General features: G+C 38.6%; 1 protein-coding gene across 1 annotated transcript; it reads left to right on the forward strand.

Annotated features, from left to right (window-relative positions):
• Window positions 1–9,403: 9,403 nt before the first annotated feature.
• cmc1 (C-x(9)-C motif containing 1) lies at window positions 9,404–16,428 on the forward strand. The gene is made up of 4 exons (XM_040118424.1): window positions 9,404–9,533; window positions 10,087–10,179; window positions 15,265–15,355; window positions 15,592–16,428. Exons 1-4 carry the CDS (start codon window positions 9,515–9,517, stop codon window positions 15,710–15,712), a joined length of 324 nt encoding a protein of 107 aa, XP_039974358.1. The 5' UTR covers window positions 9,404–9,514; the 3' UTR covers window positions 15,713–16,428.
• The last annotated feature ends 896 nt before the right edge of the window (window positions 16,429–17,324 follow it).

A 17,324-nucleotide genomic window follows, 5' to 3' on the forward strand; every position in this document is an offset into this window, starting at 1 on the left:
CTAAGCAGATAAACAGACATAATTATATCTGGATAATTTCTTGATGTTTTGCATTTTCTTTGATTCATGCATACCCTCTTAATTTTCTACTTGTCAAATCCAAATTTAGGATTTTGTCATGTTTGAGAAGACTAACTCTTCGGCATCTTGTTAAAAAACTACAAAACAGTCATTAAAAAGTTATCATTCAATCCAAAATCCAATCAGCGCTCACCAAACAACTATCAATCTGACACTACACACAAACACTTTAATACCGAATAGACTAAATTGCTAACAACATTGATATACATCAATTGATTTTGATAACTTCTGTAATATTTTCTAAGAAGTATAACCAAAAGCCAGTGTACTTTACAGTGTATTCTGACTCCAAGACCAATATTGTGCTTTTATTCTTTTGGTTGCCAGTTAAATCAGCCCTCTTCACCCCAAAACAGCAAATGCATTGTTAATCTCAACTGAAGTAAAGTATTATCACGCCAGAGTCAGATAATACTACTTTTATGTTCTGACCCAAATTTCTGCTCTTGGCAGAAGCTAAAGTGACACACTGCTCCCCCCCCCACAAAACCCTGTATGTTGTCTGGCCTTTGTCAGGCTTAACTGAAGTCCCGGCTTGCTTTTATTGGCTTTTTGATGGTATGTGAATGGGAACTGCTGTTTATGGGTTAAGTGCATCTTGATCAGAGCTTTAATCCAGTCATTAACAGAGAAACATGAGGTGTTGAGAGCAGTGAGGAGAGGTTGATAATTGAGAGGCTGCTTCCTTGCTCCCTGTGCTATGTGTTTACGTGTATGTGTAGGCCATGTGTATGTGCATGTCTATGTGTGTGCACACACTTTAGGAGTGCAAGGAGTTATGCAGGAGAACCTGGCAAGAAATATGAAGAAGGAAAATCTTCCAAGTAGTTGGCAATGTGAGTGACATATTATACGCTAAGTAATGACAGAAACAGTTGCTTTTCATACTCTACTAATCACTCACATTTCCCTTATGATTATACAGTAGATTACTGTGGGTCTACACTTGGTAGAACAAAATGCAAAGGATACAGAGATCAAAAATATGCCCTCCACGTTGCTCTCAGAGGAAAATAAAAATTGCAACAGAAAACATTAAAAAATCTGTTTTCTGTATTTCAGACCATATATGTGTTTGCTGATGAAAATATATACCACCACTATAGTAAAAATAGATTGATGTTTTCTGAAAAACACAACTCCTCCATACCCTCCCCATTCCTCCCCATTGCTCAGATGTCAAATTCTCACTGAGTTTTTCTCTCTGTATATTTTAGCACCTATCACGGTTTAAGGCATGTGTTCTTCCGTACCCCCACTCTTGTACTTGTACTCGTCTCGCACGCACACACACACACACACACACACACACACACACACACACACACACACACACACACACACAGTGTTGAATCAAAGACTCTATATCAAGGGTCCTGATTTGCATCATCCTTTGCAAAGTGTATTTTTCACCATTTTTAGTGTAATTTATTACAGACACACACACCTACTGATCCTATAACAGCACTGTCAATTGCTCACAAACCGTCAGTGCTAGTCACCTTCTCAGGGAGGATCATTGACAAATAAAAACCCCAAAAGTAGCCCATTCATATTTTGCCGTTGGCATAGAAGCTGAGCAAATTAGGCTACGAGAGAGGAGGTGCATTTAATATGTATGTCCACTATGATTCAGGTTAGATATTATTGTATCTAATGTGAGTCTAGCATTGAATTTGCTTAAAGAATCCTTACCCTTACTGAATTAATTTAGGTTTTGCTTTTGACAATTTTAAATAACAAAAGTTATAAATACTTTGAGGGAATTCAAAGAAAAGAAATTGCAAGTTTGCCAGATAGTTTTACGCATTTTGCAGATGTTTGTACATTCATCTTTGCTAATCAAAAAGGAGCCTAGATTTAAAAAAAAACAATTAGATTAGAGATTCATTTGATTTGGGTCTTAATAAATATCAACTAATAACCCAACCCTTGTGTCCACCTGTGCCAACATGTGTACATTGAAATTTAAACATATTTCTGGTTTGTGCAACAACTTGCACACTGTTTGTGTGTGTGTGTGTGGTGCATGTATTTGTGTATTATTTTAATGTGTGAAAGGTCTGATGACAAAGTGAATACTGTGGGGCCAAGCTTGACGTCTCCCGAAGCTTCACCACACACGACTCTCTCTGTGAAAGTGTGAAAACATTTACAGGCCATTTACAGCATGAGCTGACACTTCCTCCCGGGTCAGCGGGGCACGTACACACACACCCGCACAAACACACACACACACACACACACACACACACACAGAGATCGCTGTCAGCAAGAAACATCTCTCTCTAATGCTGACTTAGAGGAAAGAGGAAACGGCCCTCTTGTTTTGGGGATTAATTTCATTAGATAAAATGAAAAGGAAAAAAGAAAGATGGTTGAGAAGAATGTGCCTGCATGTTGTGAAAGCATTTGAATAATTTCACTGAGCATAAATGCAGAAAGCACAGATTAAGACAGATGTATCTTTAGCATGACTGTACTGAGGCACACTGACTGTAGGACTGATGAAGGGAAGACATAATGCTGTACTTTATGGAGTCTGGACTGTGCATTTGTACATTTAAAAGTCACAAATGTGATTTTACTTGAGCACACACATAAGCACACTCTCACACACATACACTCGCTGATGCACATACATTGCTACTCCTGAGATGTTATAAAAACTTCTCTTTTATCCATTAAAAAACTATTGATCTTGTGCTTTGCCTTCTCTACTTGATAGATTTTTTTCTGTCATAATGGAAAGTCTCCCCAGCCATTTCTTTAGCCTATTCTTCATTTGGAGTAATTATAGATGGAGAGGTAAAAGATTTTTTTCCCCCTTCCTTTTCTTTTCTCCATCCTACCTATCTTCCTCTCCCCTGTGTGCATTCAGAGGAGCTCTCATCACTGCATTCTTATTAGGGACATGTCTGAAAGGCTCTCCGCAGCATGTGGTGTCCTCTGACCATCCGCTATGGCTGCTTTTTGTTGCATTAACAAGCCAGGCAACCAGGGATAGCTTTTCAACAGGTACAAACTTTTCCTTTTAGATAATTAACCGCATTCAGACACTCAGTACAGGGTAGGCAATGTGGGTACAGAAACCTAGAGAGGTTCATATTCTAGAAAAAAGAACAGAGAAAGGGAAGAAAGATGGAGAAAAAACTTGATCAAAAGACAAGATGTTCTCTTTTGGTGTTGTTTAGTGCAAGTGGATTCTATACCAAACTTCTATTCAAATGGTGTGGTCTTCATTTCTGTTCTCTTCGTCATCCTCATCTCTGTCCTCTTCATCTTTTCATCAAGATGGACCATGTAATGAGGGAAAACTCTGGTCATTGTTGAACGGTCAAAGGTTTGCTGTCTTAATGAATGGAAGAAACACAAGAAGGGCAGAATGCTCCCCCTCGTTCCTGTTTGCCTCACTGCAGAAGCCCCAGGATGCCTCCTGAAGAAGGCCTCCTCCATCCATTGCCGTCTCATCTCTTGTTAAAGGGGGCATAAAAAGGCAGAGGGGAAAAGTAATTTTCTGCTCCTGTCTATCCATTCTTTTGGTGGGCTTCTTCCAGTTTTTGCTGTGTACTTTCATAAAGCTTATAATTATCTTGGTGAGAGCCCCTCAAGTGAGAACGAATGGAGTCTTTGTACCCTTCTCTCTTCAGTCCTCTCCTGTTTCTAGGAAGAAGGAAGTCATATTAACATTTGGTCCTTCCCTTTTACACATGCAGTGAGAAAGCCAGATGTGTCTCTAAAAAAACCCTTTCAACAACTTAATTTTACAAACATATTTTCGGAGTCTCTGCTTAGCATGTCAGAACAGGACAGGAGGATAATGGAGTAACTGGAGGAAGCTATCAAACTTTTATCTCACATTTACTTTTTTACCCTACGCTAATTAGCAGAATGGCCAGCTTAACTGTTTAATTATATTTGTATGTGAGATGTGTAGCACTGTTGTGAAAAACTTGCTGTACTGTTACTCATTTAAAAAAAAAATCTATAATTGTCTAAGAGATTCCACAAAAATTATCACCTGTTCAGTGACCACCAAAGGCTGACCAGGCATCGCAATAGCGACATCTTTACTGACCTGGCAATAGAGATCACTGGTTTAGGGTCACACTCTCTCTCTTCACCATCTATCCAAAACCTTCCTCCGCTCACCCAACCCTCCCTCCATCCCTCTGACCTCCACCCCCAACTCTTCTGGCTGATTACTCCTAATGTAATTTTAATTAAAAACTGTGGTGTCAAAGGGTTTAGCCTGCCTGAGAAGTGGGTGCAGATTGTGGCACAGTGGCAGACCCCTTCACTTGCTTGAGAGGAAATGCATCCTGACAATACTCGGTTGGTGCCAACACGACCAGAGCCAGGCTGAGCAAAAAGGCTTTCTGGTCCATTTAGATTTCATTGTCTAACTTTTTTTCTAAGGAGGTGAGTGATCTGTCGAGAGAAAATGGGATTTCAAATATATGTTTTCTTTCAATTATTGTAAAATTTGAGTTGTATGATTTTTACTGTTATGTCTGTTGATTCCATTATATACTGTAAACCATGCTAAATACTACAGTTTGATGCACACTAGTGCCATTAATCATTTTTACAGCTTTTTATACCTGTACCAGTTAAGCTGTAAAAAAAAGCTGTAAAAATGATTGATTTTGGAGGAAAACACAAGTTCCTATTTTCTTTACCATCAGTCATTCTAACAAACTCCGTCACAGATCATCATCACTATTTCAGTAGAATACACTTAGCGGACACTGACAATAATTGCTACTTCGAAATTTCACAGGGGGTGACCTGAGGAAGGTGCCCCACAGCAGGACTCAGCAGCGGAGGTCTGCCTGTAGGTTTGTAATCCCCTCACCCGAGCTGTTGGATTATCTGCTCTCCGTCGACCCTGAAGAGGTTACCTGTGGCTCGGGTTTAAACACTCTCTACAATCTCATCCTTACACCCCATCTGTCTGCCAAGCAACGTCTTGGAAGTCAAAGACACGGAGGAGCGGGGACTGAGGCAGAAGAGCAGATGAGGAAATCAGAACACACCTCCTCCTTCGTGCTGTGGCTCTGTTCAACAGATAGAAGGGGCATTTAAGAAAACAGACAGCCTGGCTTTTGCATTATGCTCATCAAAATCCCTTTAAAATGTTTATACTTTTCGGTGTGGTTTTCTCGATTCTCATAAGTACAAGAGGTATCAGTGTCAATGATCCTTTAACATTCTCTGACAGGGGCCTTGTTTTGTGGCCTATGGTGGACAGTTAGAAAAGCTGGTGGTTGGCCCTAAGCAGTGAGGCATGTAGTAAGAGGGTTTAACTTTGCTAACCTCCTTCTGCCAGGTTCAAGGGGCCCTGCTGCTCGAGTAATATTGGATCAGTGCTGGGAGCCTGTGCCGCTGCCATATCAGCCAGCATGCTACTTGGGGTAGTGAACACTTCCCACTACAGAGCCAACTGGACCTGGTCACGGCTTAGTTACTGTATTATCTTCCATGTTCTTGAATATCCAGAAATATAGAATTTATGTAATTTTTTCCCATCTTGAAGAGTACTTTATAGTGTATGATATTGTTTCAAAGGCACACTAAATACGTTTTTTAGTCCTACATGACACAAAAGGACAATAACACGGCTGCTAATTAACAACAAATACTTCCCATGGTGCTAAGATTTCTATCTTTAAAAGCTGACTTTCCAGATTGTACCCTGTACAATACAATATGCATTTTTCCTCAGTAATTGATTTTGACAATGCAAAACAGTGGGGAAGCAACAAAAAAAACATTTTGAACAGTTTAGAGTTGCCACTACCACTGGCTGCAGTCGAAATGGGAAGCAGGGACGGTCTTGCAGAGAAAACTCAGTGAGTACGGTTGACCCAATTATTTTCACCCTTTTGATGAATTTAAATTAGTTCCTCAAACAAAATAAAAAACAAATAAGACCACCTGTGCTTAATTTTCAGTTTTCACATGACCTGAATGAACCAATGAATGATGGTTTTACTGCATAAAAAGGATCTGATTGTTTCCAGTTTCTTTTCCACAACTGTGAAGACAAGAGAGCTGTTTGAGAGCAGCAGAAATGCTATTATCAAAAAACATAACAAAAGGCTACATAGGCAATCACCAAATATCATGAAATCCCTGTTTCAACAGTCTGTAATGTTATCAAGATGTTTCACAGTCATAAAACTGTTAAGATGCTTCCAAGACGTGGAGATAAGAAGAAACTCAATAAGAGAAGTTGATGCAGATTGTGGAAAAAACATTGCACAAGATATCTAGCTTCATACGCCGCACACTAAACCAAGTAGGGCTCCATGGGCGAAGGCAAAGAAAGAAATCACTATTGAAAGAAAGGCACAAAAAGACAAGACTAATGTTTGCAAAAACCTTTCATAGATAATCCACAGTCTTTCTGGGATAATGTTCTTTGGACAGATGAAACCAAAGCAGAGCTGTTTGGGAATGCAGCGCATCAGTTTGTTTATAGGCGACTAAATGAAGCCCAAAAGGAGAAGACCACCCTACCTACAGTAAAACATGGTGGAGGTTGTATCATACTGTGGGGCTGCTTTGCTGCCTCTGGTACTTGAGGCACTGAATGTATCAAAAGAATGATGAAATCCGAAGATTACTGAGGCATTTTAGAGCAAAATGTGTTACCCAGTGTCAGAAAACTAGGTTTGAGGTGAAGGTCTATCAGAGAAACCAGCAACATTAAAACCAGCAACTGCTTTTAATGTTGTTGCTGCTATCTCTGCTCATGCACAACAGAAGGTGTTTGGCCCTGCAAACTATGCATGAAAATTGGTGGTTTGTTACAAGCATTTGGCTAAAATCTAATGGCTTTATTTTGTCTATAAACTTTTTTTCAAATTACTGCCTTTATAATTGTGTGCCCACTTGCATTTGTGAAGCCCCCTACATCATCAAAGCATCAGATTTTGTTTGGAAGCATCATTTTTATTTCTTTTGTAACATTTCCTCCTCACTAAAGATTACCATTGTTCCTTTGCTCTTAATTGCTTAGTTTATCATGAAAATATGACTCATATATTTTTACCACAAGTTACCTTTTACTTTGCCAGAGACCTGTTGAGAATGTAAATTTCAAATATTCGCAGTAGTGCAGAGTACAGACTTACACTGGATTTTTTTTTATTTGCAGGATGAAAAATATCAAATCAAGCCCATGCCTTGTCAAGTATTCAAGAAAAATTTAAATATTGTATTTCTTATATTTGGTTCAGTGCTTGTGCTATCATTCTTATGAGCTCCACTTGGCCCTGTTGTGAATATTTGGCTGATATTAAAATCTGCAGATGCCCCACCTGGCATCAGGGGGGGATGGAAACAGAAGAGTGTACTGTCTAGGAGGTGTTTGGTTGGGCTTGGAGATGTGTTTGTCCATCTATCTATGTGTCTGAGTCTAGGGCAAACAAAAAAACCCCCAAAAAATAAAGCAAGTACATTGCATACAGGTGATGGCTTGCGTTCTCACCTCTCATCATTGTTTTTTTCTTTATGGCCTTTGATTTGTAAATGAAAAGAGCATGCTCCTCCACAGAGGAGCGTTTAGTGTAAGTAAGGTCAGAGAGTTGTGAGAACTTCAGGGCAGACAGACTACAGAGTCACGTGTCATGTGTATGCCCTCTGCTGTGTGAGAGTGAGTGTGAGTTGTAAAGGTGCACTGGGTTTGTGTGTGGTTTGGATGTGGAGATGAGTAGCTTATGCCTCACTATAGTATATAGTCTAACCGCATGTGTGGAGATTGTCCTTTGCTTCAAGGTGTGTGTGGGTCTGTGAATGTGTACCTGTCGCTTTGATTGAACAGGTGGGGCCTCTTTGCATGGCATCTAGACAGACAGTTCGCAACACAGCTGACTGTGGTTAGGCTCACTGTGCTCAATATGCCGTCCGGGGAGCAGGTTCAAAGACATTGTGGTTGGATGTTGATGTACTTTCAGCATTTGGCCACCATTTTACTACCATTTTATTTCACCGTTGCCAGTTAATCCAAACAACAGACTTTTTTGTGAGACAATGACATTAAGTGTCCGAAAAAAGACAAAAATTCCATGAAAGCATTCCGTAATTAAATCTTGCAAATCTCAAGCTACAAAATGTCAGCTATTAATTGAAATATTGTTTAATTTGTCCCTGATGCTGATGATAAATAGCCAACAGTTTTACTTCTTTGACCTGCAGCCTACATCACATGGGAGTCTTACATCAAATAACAAGGACATTTTGCTAATGGAATTCCCACAATTATTTCATAATAATCAATTAAACCTTACACCCATTTTTCAAAGTAGAAATTTTGACCTGTAATGGTAGGAAAAGAACAGGTGTTACAGTTGTTACTAATAGCAGTAATGATGGCACTGTACGACAGGGAGGCAGCCGGAACGATACTGGGACCTTGAAAAAAAAAAAAATAAATGGAAATCAGCCACCATTATATTTATCATTTACAATAGTGCTTGTCGTACTTTGACATGTCAGGACAATTAAAAGTCATTATTGAATTACTTTTAATAGCTTTTATAATGGTAATAGATGAACATAGTACATTTCCCTACAATTAGACAAAAAAAATCCGCAAAACCAAAACAAACAAACGAATAAAACAAAAAAGAAAGTAATTACCTGGAGAGTAGACAAGCAAGAACACCTTACCATATAATGCAGTCCTTTCCAAAAACATCACAAAATGCAGCCTAAAATATTTCTGAAGGGTTGAATCTACAGCTCTTTCACACAGTTTCAACAAAATTGCAGATTGTAAGTTTTACAAGGGCAACATTTCTTGCAGGACTATTGTACTATCTTGCATTCAGCTATAACTGTTATTATATCCAATACCTGTACCGTAAAGCATTGTCTAACTGTGAGGAAATAGCAGTAAAGGTTACGTGCTTTTGCCAAAAAATGTAATTTTAACTTAGCTGACTGATTTGAGGTGCACACCATACTGGCTCCAAACTTTAGTGTGCAAAGAATTAACCTCTCTTGTACATATGTTTGTTCATTGAAAGGAAATTATTATTGAGAAAATGATTTAGCAATAATAATTATTGTTATTATTATTATTATGATTATTGCAACAACAGTTGCCAAGAGATGTGTCTAACATTATGGCTCTCTTTATGTAAATGAAGTGGACAAAAATCAGAAACATTCAACAGTGCAATACAGAGATGACCATTGAGCTCTATCACCATTTCTCTGACACTACATGCTTCTTACAGGCAGGTGTTCGGAACCTGGTGACTCGGATACAATTTGTATTCACGGTTGACTTCGCGTGTGACTCTGGGATTTGTAGTTTTTTTTTAGGCCGCCTACTACGTCAACGGAAGTGTTCTGAACTGACATGAGATAGGTCACATTGGTTCAGTTTTGTAACGTTTTGAGAAACATCGCTGTTATGGAGACTGCCAACGCAGGTACTAAACATTACAACTGTCTTAAATGCCTGACCTGCCTTTCAGCACACAATGTAGCCTAGTACATGTTAAACCGCTCTTTAAACAGCTTAGTTCAGCTCCCCGCATTCAGGGAAGGCTACTCAATGTTACGTGGGGTCGTGTTGCTAACGTTAGCTATGTAGCTTAAATTATGTAGTTAACGTTAGCTATGTAGTTTAAACTAAATTGGCTTTCTCTAGGTGAAGGTAAATAAATCATTATTCGCGTGTCCATTAGGATATAAAGTATATAACCACCTTCCTGAATGGTCTAAATTGACTTTATATGCCTCGAACGCTGTTCGAAATAAATGTAATGTAATGTAATGAACGTAATGACTGTAATAAATAACAGTGATGATTTAGCACCAGACTGTGTCTCTCATGTGTGAGTGCTCGGGCAGACGTTTCTCATAATGAACATATACTGTACACTTCATACGGAGGAATCGTAATAGGGCTAATGATTATGCTGGCCATGGCTCTGACTGCTTAGCTGAGTGTTTGTCTTTCTTTTTGCCCTTCTTCCTCAGAGGAGATCCAACTGAGGCATGTGGAAAAAGATGTCCTGATCCCCAAGCTGATGAGGGAGAAAGCCAAGGAGCGCTGTGCTGAGAAAGTTGAAGGTGTGTCTGTGAGATAGAAGCTGACAGAGCACCTCTTTTCCTACCCACGAGTTCAACTCAACTCAAGTAACATTCCATTTAAGAGAAGCTGGGCCACATCCAGTCTCGTCCTGAATTTGCTTATGATTTTGCTGGTAAAATTGGCACCAGAAATTAAAATGTATTTCCATTACATATGTTTTAGTTAGATTTAAACTTGTTTGCTTTAACAAGCTCACAAATATGATGCTATTGGCTCTGCTATTGGATCTGTTATAAAACTACAAAAAAGTTTTGAAGCTATCAGTTTTGAAGCTAAATAAATCTTAGGACTTTTAGTCAGCTAAGAAACTAACATGAGGGCAGCCCGAGACATTTAAAGCCTAACTCACCTATCATTCACACTTTTCTGTTAATATGACCTTTAATGGACATTATGAAGATATATTGAGTGGTGTTTCTAATCAAATCTCCATCAAATATGCCCTTTTCAAGGAAGAAATTATGTCATAGTAGGAAAATCACCGGTGTAAATAATAAACTATTGATGGCTGAATTTCATTTAGCTGCTTCAGTTTCAGGGTTCTGGTATTGTACATGTTGACTCACCGTCACGTTGTCAACCGAGCCATTGTTAATGTCATTAGTAACATCTGTGCTTTTCCTTCTATGACAAGTCAAAATGTGACAAAGGCTTACTATATCAATGAGGGTAGACTAAATATTAAAAACAAAACCTCCCACTATAATGCAGTACAAGTCAGCAGCACTACAAACTACAGCTTCCAACGTGACTGTAAAGTTGAATCAACACCTGTCTGAAACAAATTTCAGCCAAAAGGCAATATTATACATATCTTGAAGGCAGGATTTGTTTCAGGACTGTTATATTAGACTGCATTAGTTTTAGTTAGGTCTACTTAATAAACTGGCAATATTGTATCAATGTAGTCCATTTTATTTGTCAGTATTACAAATACAATAGAAAGAGAACTCTACATAAACCAAAATACTAGCACAGTGACACACTGTCTACACTAATGGAGTTTATAAAGCACTATCCTTCTTTTTCATGTTGGTATGCAGTGCCCTTTTTAAACCATATGTAGTGCTGTGTGTTCTTCCCAGACAATTCAACTGTAGTTTCATCAGTCTACAAAACACGTTTTCAGTAGTGTTTGGAGTGTTAAGCTGCTCTTTGGCAAAATTCAGTTTTTGTTCAAATTTTGTTTTTGCATAGTAGCTTCCTCTGTGTTGTCCTGCCATGGACACCATACTCCATGCAACCACGTGCCATGATTTGCGTATGATGGACTCATGAACAGAGATTTTTACCAGCTTCAGAGTTTCCTCTAAGCCTTTAGTTTTTACTCTGGGGTTCTTTTTTTGCTCACTGAGCATTCTGCATTGTGCCTTTGGAGTCATCTTATCTGGGCACCTGCCTCTGGGGAGAGTAGACACAGCACTAAATTGTCTCCATTTATAGACATTTTGTCTCACTGTGGACTGATGAATTTCTAAAATCTTTGACATAACTTTGTAACCCTCTCCAGTTCATGCAAATCAACATTTCTTGATCATAAGTCTTTTGAGATCTCTTGCGTAAGACATGGTTCACATCAGCAGATGCTTCTTGTGAGTAGCAAGCTCAAAATGAATGTCATATATATAAATCAAAGTAGCTCTAACGCAGATCTCCAATCTTGTGTCATTTACTAGACTCCATATTTGCCAACCCGTGACTCTAATTAGCTTTTGTTGATGTTGATTAGCCAAGGGCTTCACATACTTTTTCCAACGTATGGTGTAAATGTTTGAATGATGTAGTCAGTATCATGAAGAACAGTACAATGATTTGTATGTTACTAGTAAAAATAGATTCTTTGTTCATAATTATAACTTAGATGAACAGTTGACCATATTTAAAGACAAATTTATACATACACACAGATAATTCCAACGAGTTTACTTACTTTTTCTTGCCAATAAAATAAAACCCTGTACCAACCCAAATTCAGTCCTTCTATTTTCCAGAAGAGGAAAGTTTTTAAGAAAAAAAGTCAAAAATTAACCTTCATAAAATACTACTGGTTCATTTAAGGTTAGGAGTGTGTACTTCCAAAGGCTTATTTATCCTCAGAATGAGTGAGAAGTGGGTTTGCACATCATTTAAATACGAGAGGATTTGTGATTTAGTCCCCAATGCAGAAATGTTTTAGATATTTTAACTAATAAATTCAGTTTTGATTACAGATTCACACTAGAATACTGCCGCACATCAGTTTTGTTCAGTTTTACGGTCTGCATTTTACCTCCAGGGAAATAATAGTAGAAATTAGAAGGCTGTAAAACAATGAAATGCCTAGAAATTCCAACAGTGTGGTAAAACCCACATTTTCAGATAATATAAAGATAAGGTTTATTAATGTTTCTTTATTTATGGTTTAACTTCCCCTTCAGACAGGAATTCAAAAAATTTGTTTTAAAGTTCACCACACTTTTTGTCTGAGTGTGTGCAACTGCACAGCTACATTAAATACATTGTCAAGGAAGACAAATGAGGCGAAGCCATGATGTAGGTTGCGATTTTAATCACAAACTTAACACTCTGTCCATAGACATAAAAATCTTACCTCTCTGAGAACATTGAAGATGGGGTATTGAGGCATTTGATGTCATTATATTTTAATCATTTTTACATAGTTTTAACATAATTTTCTGTTGATCATACTCAATATGCAATCTATTTCTATGAAAATGTATTTGATCTGTCCTGATGAAGGAGTTTCCCTTGACCTTTCAACTCTTTCTGGGTAACCTGTTTCCAGCTACTGTGAACACCTGCTTCTCGAGTCTACTTATTTTCTCTGAATTGAAGGGCAGGCCAATTGGCATGACCCCAGTGGCCACTTCTTCTGCATGGAAGTTGCGGCTGCAGCTTTGCTCACCTTTGCTCTGCCTGCTACAGCAACACATTAGCCAGATAGTGACTAGGTTATGTGGTTTGTAGAAATCAGATGACAGCCAGTGTTTACTGTTCATATAGGGAGACAATGCACAAGCAGCCTGAGGTGGTGGGACATACCGTGGCTGTGTGGGTAGTGGAAACTCCCCTCACTTTACTAGCTTCTCGTCCCGCTCATTTTCACACCTCCATCCTCTGCTCTCTTTCATCTCATTGTGAATGTTTGTTTGCATGTGTGTCGATGATTGTGTTTCACAAAGAAAACTAAAAAACCACAATCTATATGTATGTTTTTTCTGTGTTATATGCCTTTACACACCCCACCATTGTATATTATAGGCTTTGTTGTTGACCTGTACACAACATCTTTGTAGTTTTATTTTACCTGATGTGATTTTTTTTTTCTTTTTTTTTTTCTTTCTCTTTTCTCTACTGTGTTGATGATTCATGTCAGTACTCTCACATGTCTTCAAGAACCAAACCATTTGAAGAGCCCGCTCACTCAATAAGCAACTTCTTTCACAGTGACATTGACTGCTGTTATGTTTTAGAGAGACTTTGATTTGCAAAATCTGGTTGTGAATTCGGTTCACTAGGTCTGAGTCTGTATCTCCAAATTCAAAATATGAAAGAAAAAAACTGAATTGAAACAGTCATTTTCTCCTTGACTATGATATGTTCTTAAGTTACTGTTTCGTTATTAATTAATTTCATCTTTCAGAAATACACAAATATTGCTCAAAATTCTGACATTTACTTTGTTATATCTAATTATGTATTAGAGGTTCACACCTTACATCTTCCTCTAAAGGTCCCAATCTGACTAAACGTTCAAGACCTCAGCTTCTGCTTTCTTCTAACTGCCAAACTGCACTACTGCGTCCTTAAAAATGGCACACAAAACAGCCTTAAGTAAGGGTGGCATCACACTTTTCTTTAGAGGGGCCTCTTCTGGTATAAAGCTTGTCCCATAGATTTGTCTTTTACTGTAGCTGCCATCAGAAAGGCAACCCTGTGCAGCCTCTATTAGTACCATGGGAGAGGGATGAGGCGTTTGTTGATTAGATTAGTCGCACTGTTTTGCTTCTCTAAATTGGTTTTGCAGTTGGTTTTTTTTTTTCCCACATCTGCATCCTGATGAAAGTGTCTGTGTGATAACCATACTGATGCAACTGATACAGGTAATTATGATGTCAGTACTTGTAAAGGGGACATGGGAGGGCAGTGATTTTAATTAAAGCCTTGAGCAATAGCTTTCTAACAAGGTGAAGACTCAGAGTCTTCAGCACCTTGTTTGCAATGAGGAATACACCACTAGCCAGGGCACAATGTCACTGATGCAGCCTTGTGGAGGGGCTTTTGATTTGTATATCACCATATTTAGTGCCCAGCTAATTTTCCACTTGTACAGACTTAGAAGTTGGATTTGAAGTCACTGTCTCAGGTGAATTCTATATGCATTATTTTTAACTAAACCACTTTGTGCCTTTTCAAACATGATTTTCTCATGCAGTCATTTGGCTGTCGCCTTGCCTTATCCGTTAAAGACACAGCCTCAGCGTCACATATTTCATACTCCTGATAATGTAGGGCCTGTGATTTCTGGAAGCATTCCTTTTTTGGGCGTAGTTATCGTTAATAACCCCAGGTCCCAGTGAGCCCCAGGCCTCCTTGGGCACTGTGATCAGTGAAGCATAACCTATATTTAATTCTTGGGGGGGAAAAGATGTTTTTGTATTTGCGGGTGGTGAGTTGACTGTTACAGAGCCAGTGTGGGAACAGAATGACCACAGATACAACCACTTTGTGGCCAGTACAGTTAAGCCCTTGTGTGAACAAGGAAACATGGGTTTCAGTTTGATAAGAGGCTTGGCAGGGTGACCTATGACCAGGTTCCTTCTTGTGGTAGAGTGCTAAGATGAAGCCCAACTTGGTTTGCTTGTCGATACTTGTTTTCTTTTCTGCGCTTGTACTATAGGATCAAATCATATAAGCTGAAAGGTAGGCTGTTAATATATTTGAAGCAGGTTCTATTAATACAGTGATGTGTGAGGTTATTGTACATGTTGAGCCTGCCCCCTCCCTTTTTATTTTCTAATTTCTCCCTCTCTCTACCAATGTCCTACTCCACCTCCCTCCAGCCTTCGGCCACTGCTGTAAAGAATCTGGTTTCTTCATGGTGTTTAAGTGTCGAGAGGAGAATTCAGCGCTGAAGGAATGTATGACTTTACAGTGAGTATTTTGAAGTTTCTTCTGCAACACTCAGCACTCAAACACTAAGGTGGTTCCCTGTGTGTAACTGCATCGCCTGTTATCCCACCAACACCTTGTACATGGGTTTACCCACTCTCTGACACACTATACTGTTGGCCTGTAAGTCTCCAAACCATATAATCACCATCAAAGAGAGAGTCCAATCAGGCTACATTCACTCTGTAAAAGAAACACTGTCTTCTGTCTTCCACCAGCTACAAGGACCCTGCGTTCTTTGAGGAGTGTAAGCAGGAGTACGTCCGGGAGAAACTGGAATTTGAGAGGACGGGGATCCCATCAAAAAATCGGAAACAAAAACTACCAACTAGCATGTAATGAACAATATGAGACCCAATTAACTTCCTTTTGAAGGTGAAGGTACGGAGCATGGGGCTCCTACCAGAACCAGCACCAAGGTCTGCACACCGAGGATATGCGGTCATCTGGCAGGATTTATTACTGATAAAGCCACAAGCCTTTGCTTTATTTAGATCTGTGGTATTTGTGACTGACACTACTTTGGTGTGCGAAAGTGATATATAATCAAAATGATGCCTATTTTTTATGTTCTGTATATTTGCAAAATATTCTCCATCAGATGGCCACAATTGTAGCATTAGAATTATCTTTCTAACTTGATTGAATCAGCATTCTGTACATTACATTTGCCAATTGTTGGTTGATAAGAGTGGAGCTCTTTGGCTATGGAGGCGTGTACACGTAAATTGAGGGATGCTCAATATCTGCTGAACACCTTGTAGTATGTTTATATTCTACATGCAATGACAACACAAGTGGTAATGAAGAGTCTGGCTTGTTGCCTTTGCCTGGCCCCACAGTGTGGTTAAACGTCCTCAGAAGGTATATATTAACATAAAAAAAAAACACTTGTAAGTTTAGACTTCAGAGTGAAGTGTTTGTTAGAGGTCTCTGACAAGTAACCAAACAATGACACCCAGTTACAAAATCATGTGATTTTGATTAGGTGACATATGCAATGAAATGTGACATTGTAAATATTCCGTGGCAGTAAAGTGTGTATTGGTGGCAAACTAGGTGAAGTATGATTTGTTCATGCATGCATTTTGTTTCAGATAAACCTGTGACCATTTTCTTTTTTATCAAGTCAAAAATGCTACAAATGTGAAGGATGTGTATTCCAAAGGGGTTTGGACACTCTTTACACTGTTGAAAAGTTTCAGCCATAGCAGCTCACCTTCAGGCATCTTTCACTTAAAATTTGCCTCTCTGCAGTACACTGTGTTCAATTTAGTGCATTCAAAAGTAGGCGGAAATTTCGAAACATTTTCTGATTAAATTGGACACTCCTATTGGCTATCATTAGTACACTGTAACAGCATTGATTAAAAAGTTACTGTTTTAATTTTATTTGTATTTTGAGATTGACAGGGAGCCAGACCACACTGACAGAACAGTCTGAAGCTAAAATAACTTCTTTATTTGATAAATAAGTATTTTAAATGCTCAGATCACTTTATTTAATGAGTTGTTTATTTTTTCAAAAAATGAAAAACAAAGAAGTAATCAAATTTGGTTCATTATCTGTTACCATCATAACCATTTTGCCTTATCATGTCATATTGTGCTCCATATGAGGCAGACTGTCCAGGCAATATCACATCTGCTTTATTGTATATCTGTTATTACAAAGAACCAAAAATGGCACATTACGAGGAAAAGTGTCGTCAGTGTAATACACAACATCAGCTGTAGTCCTGGTTCTTCAATGTTTTTCTCTTACTCTTTTCAGTGACAGCAGTTGTAATCCATGGATGAGACGAGGTAGATTACTGACGTTGGTTGCCTTACAGTAAATATTGTTGAAATAATTTCAGTCTGCAGCTCCTGTTAATTGAAAACAAGACTTAATGTTTAGACTTAACTTTACTTAATGTACAGTGTAAAATTATAGGTGGAAATTTTTCTT

Source organism: Xiphias gladius, chromosome 22 (assembly GCF_016859285.1).
Source record: "Xiphias gladius isolate SHS-SW01 ecotype Sanya breed wild chromosome 22, ASM1685928v1, whole genome shotgun sequence".
In the NCBI taxonomy this organism is placed as follows: domain Eukaryota; kingdom Metazoa; phylum Chordata; class Actinopteri; order Istiophoriformes; family Xiphiidae; genus Xiphias; species Xiphias gladius.

What these genes read in the sequence shown, in the direction of transcription:
- cmc1 (XM_040118424.1), top strand. An exon ending in CTGTGCTGAGAAAGTTGAAG is followed by an intron (nt 10,180 to 15,264) that starts GTGTGTCTGTGA and finishes ACCTCCCTCCAG; the next exon opens with CCTTCGGCCACTGCTGTAAA. An exon ending in AAGGAATGTATGACTTTACA is followed by an intron (nt 15,356 to 15,591) that starts GTGAGTATTTTG and finishes GTCTTCCACCAG; the next exon opens with CTACAAGGACCCTGCGTTCT.